Below are 7,501 nucleotides of genomic sequence, written 5' to 3'. Positions count from 1 at the left end.
TTGTAACAGCAAGCCACGTTAGCAACCAACCACCACATGCTTTGTAAAGTTTTGATGGACAGATAAATGGATTAAAAAGACCAGATAAGTGATTTTTCTCTAACATCCAACCGTGTGTGTATTCTATTGATATGTAGTATAAGGTAATGGGTACAGTGGCATTTAAGGTCATTTGTCACTGACCTGGAAAATGTCCCTCTTTTTCACAGCCTAATATTGACAGTCATAAATCGGGCAGGTATAAATCACTGGAACCTTCTTGGGGCGTATTGCTTAAGTTTATGGTTAGAGGAGCAGAATCAACCAACTCAAAGTGCCAATAAACAATGTTTGACAAATCAAATGGAAATATGCCATTGACGCACCTGGAATTTAATTCAGTGTGATCAGAAAATGTCCGGAGGATTTTTCTTGTAAATGTATGTACAGTACAAAATTGCAAACTATACCAACATGGAATTTTATTTTTTTTAAAAATACAACAAGAAATGTAAGTGAACACATATTGGTTAAACACACATAATATATAACACAATACATATAATTTACTATTCATTTATTAACTTGAGGCAGAGATATTTTTTATTTAAGATGTAACATTCATTAATCAAATGTGTTTGAGATCTCAGACTTGCCCTCAACAAATTTCAATATGATAACATCAATGAATTTATATAGCCTAGGTGACACAACTGAAATCACTAAATTTTGCATCATTACTTCATTACATGATTTGGCACGCATGTCCACAGAAATGCAAATTTTTTCACATATATATCAGCACTCAGATATGTCTTTTTCTCAATAACTTAGCTACAAAGGCATGGCATCATAGGTAGCTGACATCAATACAACAATTGATATCAGAATGCGAAGACATCATAAAATCAAGATTCACAGTAGGCTAATTTACCATATAATTTTCTGTCTAATACATTCACTAACAAATTCAGTACAGGCATTTTTTTTTTAATGTTAGTGAATATATGTAACGGTAATTCTCTTGTAAACCACAACTTTGTCAAGTTATTTAGTTGCTACCTCTGTGCATGCAGGGAAATTGGAAACTAAATGTTTTAACTGACTCTTCCAAATCTCTGTTTAGAAAATTTAAATCAGTGAGGTAGTTAAAAGTCAATGGCTTAAAGACTTTAAAATATATTTTAATCATGTTTTGTGGAAGTTTGATAAGACGTTATCTACAGCTATTTGCACAACTCTCATGGCCATGTTAAAGGATCCTGTCAGGGGACAAAGACCAGAATTCATTAACTCGTAATTGATAAAGAAGTCGGATTCAGCATATAAACCTTCAGATACAGATTAGACTAAGGATGGGTGACATTTTGCAGCTAAGTCACTTGTTTGAATCCTCACTTCACCGAGGATTTAATCCCTATTCCACAGTACACTATTAATTTTACTCCCCTTTTAGTTCACTTTCAGTTTCGATGAAAGAAATGTGACCTCCACTATCAGTAACATACTGTGCACACAACATCAATACTCTATGTTCTGGGCGCGTAGCTGTCTAAGACGGGAAATAACCAATCAGTCAAGCTATTAGTTCTGAGGACTAAGCACAGAAAGGCAGGAGATGGCTACTGTTAGACAGGTTTCTCTTCACACCTCTGTCCAGGCCACAGCGTGTGCTGCCAACAGGGCTCTGGGACAGTTCCAGGAACAGTTTTGACTTCAGAAAGCGCCGGTATGAGTCTTTCTCCATCAGGTGTATAATTTTACTCTGGGCCTCATCAAAACAGGTGACATCAGCACTCAACAAGTTTCTTCTGGTCTCCTCTCGAGTTGCTGAGTCCAAATTGACCTGAGAAACAGTTAAGGGATTTATTTCACTCAAAAGGCTTTTCATTTTGTTCACTCTTTTTGTCATATTTCCAAATATTTACAACTTAGAAATAAGTAGTAACTAAGTATTACATCATCAATATACGGTCATTAATGGTAAATACATATCCAGAACTGCTTTTTCAATATGATCTTTACCTCATTTGGGGAGTCCATCTCCACATATTGATTAAATATCTGTGAGGCTTTTACAGGCCTTTTGTCTGCGGAGGTTTTCTTGTAGTCTTCACAGGCGCTCCAGAACTGAATGTTCTCCTCGCTGAATTCAGACTTCAGAAAGGCTGTGAAAGCCGCCTGGCCCGCTAAAAAAGGTAAATAATTTAATTTTATTTCATGGAGGGAAATTTGAGAATGAAGCCATACACACTGGCAGTTTACACATTATTGTGCAACTACATTACATTACATTACATTACATTTGGCTGACGCTTTTTAACCAAAGCGACAACCAATGCCCTAGTATGTGAAATGAAAGCGCAGGTTGCAACACGGGATAGTTTTTCAAACACATATTTTTTGCTTCTGAATTCATTTCTATTTCATACAATCACATGACATTTGGGCTGCCTCTACAGAGTGAAATTCCTGAGACATCACATGATGAGCTACAAGTCAACCCCAAACAGTTCCCTTCCCTGGGTTGCACCAGTGTTTAGACACGCGGGACATGGGGTTTGGGGTGTGCGGGGTTGGGCTGAGTTTAGAGGAAGGCCTAAACAGTGGTCAGAGCCACGTCTCAGGGGGATTTCTCTGAAGGCCATTGCTCCACAGCTCCATACCCTTTGCGGCTGATGCTCAAGGGGCCACCGAAGTGGAGCAGCTGGCCCTGTTATGGCCACCCAGAGCAGCCAGACGACACGTAGCGCACGTCCGGGGGCCATGAGAACGCAGGCCAGAGTGGGGGGAGGTGGGAGGTATGTGTGTGTGTGTGTGTGTGTGTGTGTGTGTGTGGGGCGGGCGGGGGGGGGGGGAGGGGTCAGCCTCTAGACTATACAAATGGATTGCTTTTAAACAACATACATGAGTCAGATTAGTGGGAACCGCAGGGCAGACCACGGCTACCACACTGTCTGACAAATAAAAAAAGTCTCCGTGCCATCTGGGGAAAACGAAATAGTAAATAATCTCCATTCCAAATAAAATGTTTTTGTTAAAAACAAAAACAATACAACTAAAACAAAATACTCCATTGGCTATCTGTTTTTTTTTTTGTACCCTTAGACAGACCTGAAAGGCCCTGATTGATTGTTCTTTTTGGATCAATTGAAAGACCATCTTTGAAGTCACATGTCTCTCAGCATGATAGATTTTTGTTACACCAAAAAGCACTTCACATAATTGAAGTGCTTTTTGAATTGATAATTGAATTTGTCTGCACACTCACACCTAATCCTTACCTTCATTATTGATCACATTGTTGAAGGATGACTTCCATTTCTCAACATCAACAGATTCGACACTGAAGAGACAAAAACAATCACTCTATAGCATTACTCTATAGCCCCAATGTGAGCTCAGTATCATAATACTCCCCAGCCCATGCAAGAAACTCCCCAGGTCATTCAGAGCAGCTTAACTAGAGTGGTTGGTAGTGTAGTTGTTAAGGACCTGGGTTAGCATGCAGTAGCCTGAAAGTTGTGGGTTCAATTCCCAGCTTCAATTCCCACCGTTGAGCCCTTGAGCAAGGCACTTAACCCCAAGTTGCTCCGGAGACAATGTAATGTAACATAGTTGACATATGTAAGTCACCTTGGACAACAGTATGTGCTAAATGTAACTATAAACTACATCACTTTGACTTTTAAAATGCAATTACAGCAATGCATAATGTACTATAAGACCGACACTATTGAGTCAAAGCATATTCGTTATCATGTTCGCCTAGGAAGTGCGCTGTTGTGGCATGTCGCCTGCCTCACTCTCCTCTCTTACCGTTTCACCTCTGGTGCCTTTTCCTTCAGTGCTTTCTGGTCAGGTGGAGGGTCCGGTTTTTGAAGAAGGAACCCAATGCGATGTTTTATGTCCTTGGCACTGCAGGAAGAAAGAGAGAGAGGGGGAATGTTTTACTCTGTCATTTTACTCTGTCAGCAATCATTTAAAACAGATGAATATTAACCAAATTAGCAAAAATTATTATGAATACGATTACATCTCCATGTTGTTATGAAAAGAGAAATGTCAATATTACATAAACTGGATTCCTGTTACCAAGTATCTTGTATATATATATATATATATATATATATATATATATATATATATATATATATACATGAGCATACATTCAATGAGAAGACTTGTGATCTGTTTCTTTTGTGTCATATGTTTCATATTTATGTGTATTTATTTAAATTATGATACTTAACATAAATAAATGCTATTAATGCAAATCATCATATTCCTTGAAGTAATCAGTATCTATATAATCTGAAACGTCAGTAATAACAAACAATCTTTTCATTTGACTATAGGTCTGAACCAAAACAGACAAAATCGTGCCCCTACCTTTTCAAGCAGGTTGCGGGCAAAGCCGCGAGACCTTTACACATAGTTGCGGTGGTGAGTACAGATCCGACAGAGAGAGAGTGTGTCTTCAGCACAGAGTGCAATCCTCATACAGTGACAGTGCAGCCTTCCGCTCTGCCTGTGCTTTTATATGACCGGAGTCCTGACAGCAGGGGAACCGGCCAATCACTGTGGAACAAGGAGATCTGCTGTCAACAGGCTTGGTACAAAAGAGAATGTGTGGAGAGGAAGGAAATCATAACAATGGCTCGCAACCCCTATTATGGTAAAAGTACACCTGGGGGTATTGTGAGTGCTTTTTAGGACACCACCAGAGCCACCTGTATGACAAAGCATCCTTGAAATGTCCTCAGGATCGAATAAAAAAGAAGCAGCTTGTATGCTTTTTCATTCCTTATGCAACCTGAACTGTGACCACATTGCTAAGCATAATGGGAAAAGGACAGCATCTCCATACAAACAAATTCTCTTTAGCTTTCATTATTAATATGGAACACAATTCCTCACTCCTGTGAGGAGTTTCTTAGGGTTTTCAGTTGTGCCCTTGCCTCTTCTAATTTATTTAATTGCTTGATCAATACTAATGCTCTATAAAACCATAAAAGAGGGGATCATTATACACTGTGTGAAGACAAATACTTTTGTGATCAATTCATACACATACAAGTATAAGTATATATACTCTTTTGATCCTGTGAGGGAAATTTGGTCTCTGCATTTAACCCATGAATTAGTGAAACACAGCACACAGTGAGGTGAAGCACACACTAATCCCGGCACAGTGAGCTGCCTGCAACCACAGCGGCGCTCAGGGAGCAGTGAGGGGTTAGGTGCCTTGCTCAAGGGCACTTCAGCCGTGGCCCACTGGTCAGGGCTCGAACCGGCAACCATCCGGTTACAAGTCCAGAGTGCTAACCAGTGGGCCACGGCTGCCCCAAGGGGACTCTCCATTCAGCACTGATATGACATGATGATTAGTCTCAGAGTCATGCATTGCATAGTTGCCATTTAGCATAATTTATGCCATATATAGTTATATGTGTAGGCCATGTAAGGATATATTGTATGTGCGCATATGCAATCTGTATCAAAGGTGTGCATGCAGTGAATGTGCAGGATAGCAAGAGGGAAACAGCTTGGTTCCACTTAAGAATGAAGTAAAGAGCAAGCTAAAACAGAGACACATAATCACATCTGTGCAGTATCTTGAGACATTGTTTACATTGCAGAGTGTATTGCAGTGTCATGTGGATTTCATTTTAATTACATGTTTTATCAGTGTTAATTTTGTAGAGACCTGCAAATGGAAAAAGCATGTAGACTCATGTATTCCGAAGGGCTAGTGTGTGGGCCCAGCTTTGTGTGGGTCACAGTATGTGAAATCAAGCATGCTGCATTGCTTCAAAATAGTATCAGATATAGCTCAAAATTTTGAAAAGATGAGACACCTTATCAATTGTTTTTTTCCTCCTTGGGTCTGGAAATGGCAATGCACCGATAGAACTGTGGATGCATGTTGCCCTATGTTAATAACACATGTAACACAAGTGTGCGACTTGATGTTACAGTATGTAATGCCAGAAGCTGCTTCTTGATGCTTCCTAATGGGAGGGGACAAAACACTCATATATTCAGTATCATTTTGACATGGAAGTAAAAGCAATGCTTTTTTGTTTTTAATCAAATGCATCAGGGGAAGTATTCTACCCAGCAGTATTTCTTATGGGTTTCTTGAAAGACAGTTTTATACTAACTGACAGTTATAGTCTTATGTTCCGTTTTCTACAGTGCCTCATTCCCCCATACATACAGTATTAAGCCATTAATCACAACACCAACAAATCATGAGTTAGCAAGCATCAGGTTTAATCTGATTTCTGTGTTGTTTTAGAGAGGAAGGTCATCCAGAAATGAAATTACTTTTTCACAGCCTGGTCACCCAGCAACTGAGCCTAGAATCATTTGAATGCGTCACGATTGTTTGTTCTCATTGTCAAAATCAAATGTTTAATTTAACTATTTTTTTTGTCATCACCTGCATGAGGCATTATGAAAATAAGGAATATATTTGCTGTTTCTATGTGCTTTTTGTTTTTCAAATCCAAAGGTTGCTCCTCTATATTTGCCTTTGAGTTATAACGGCAACCTGTCAAACAATTCACCTGCACTTAGAAGCTAAGTGCTCGGAGAGAGCACTTTCAGAAGAAGGTGCTCATTCATTTTACGATATGTGTGTCACTAATAGTCCTGGATGTATGCAGTGCCTGCTTCTGTTAATCTCACTCAAAATGTGAAGTTGAAAACATGACCAGACATTAAATCTTATTATTTATCATTAGCTGATCATTTGAAGCATTGTCTGCCTTCGGCTTGATAATAGTCTGCCATAGCTAACACAGCTCTGAAAGGCTCTTTCCATTCTTTTAAGATACAAAAATGTATAACAACTAGATGTATCGCATAGCGGTACAAAATATGACCGCCGCTCAGTCCTGTACATCCATTCTGCGAAAATAAATCATATTAATGAATTTGTCTCCATCTTCTACTCCATCCCCCACTCTTGAAACTTTTGTGTATGCTTGTTGTGTTTGCGGGCCGCACACAAAGTAGCCTACTGGCGCTGCAAAGGTGAATAGATTTGTAGCACTTGCCAAAAAATGTGTAGCATTGTTATAAAACCTTTAAAATCTCTAAACAATCACAAGTAGGGCAGTTCATCACAGTCCATCCATTGCAACTGGACTGATGAAAGGTACACCTGTAGGCTACAGTGTATTTGGGAAAAGCAGAAGGTAGCAGCATAGTGTATTTATTTATTTATTTATTATTAAAGAAAACAATCCCTGTCAGTTCCATGCAGTTTTCAACAGCTATCAAGAAGAGAGGTCATGTCATGGATTTTTGTGAATGTTTCTTCTTCTACATATGCATAAGTTTAGTCATCTAGTTCATATGATATTCAGCTTTATTGTCAATGCACAAATTAAATACCAGTAGTCTAAAACAAAATGCAGTTTTACCCAGTGGTGCAAAAAACTGACATGTCCAAAAGGGCCTTCATGAAATGCGTTGCTAGACTGTTCATACACATTTGAACGGGTCAAGT

General features: G+C 39.1%; 1 protein-coding gene across 1 annotated transcript; it reads right to left on the bottom strand.

Annotated features, from left to right (window-relative positions):
* Nucleotides 1–356: 356 nt before the first annotated feature.
* On the bottom strand, nucleotides 357–4,513 carry rgs4 (regulator of G protein signaling 4). The gene is made up of 5 exons (XM_042056476.1): nucleotides 4,372–4,513; nucleotides 3,799–3,897; nucleotides 3,264–3,325; nucleotides 2,005–2,168; nucleotides 357–1,825 (listed from the first exon to the last, which is right to left on the bottom strand). The coding sequence occupies exons 1-5, from the start codon at nucleotides 4,413–4,415 to the stop codon at nucleotides 1,577–1,579; spliced, it is 618 nt and encodes a 205-aa protein (XP_041912410.1). The 5' UTR covers nucleotides 4,416–4,513; the 3' UTR covers nucleotides 357–1,576.
* Between the last annotated feature and the right edge of the window lie 2,988 nt (nucleotides 4,514–7,501).

The sequence above is a fragment of the Alosa sapidissima genome, chromosome 12, assembly GCF_018492685.1.
Source record: "Alosa sapidissima isolate fAloSap1 chromosome 12, fAloSap1.pri, whole genome shotgun sequence".
Taxonomy (NCBI): domain Eukaryota; kingdom Metazoa; phylum Chordata; class Actinopteri; order Clupeiformes; family Clupeidae; genus Alosa; species Alosa sapidissima.
Note: the sequence above shows the minus strand (reverse complement) of the source record. Positions and strands in the feature narration are given on the sequence as shown.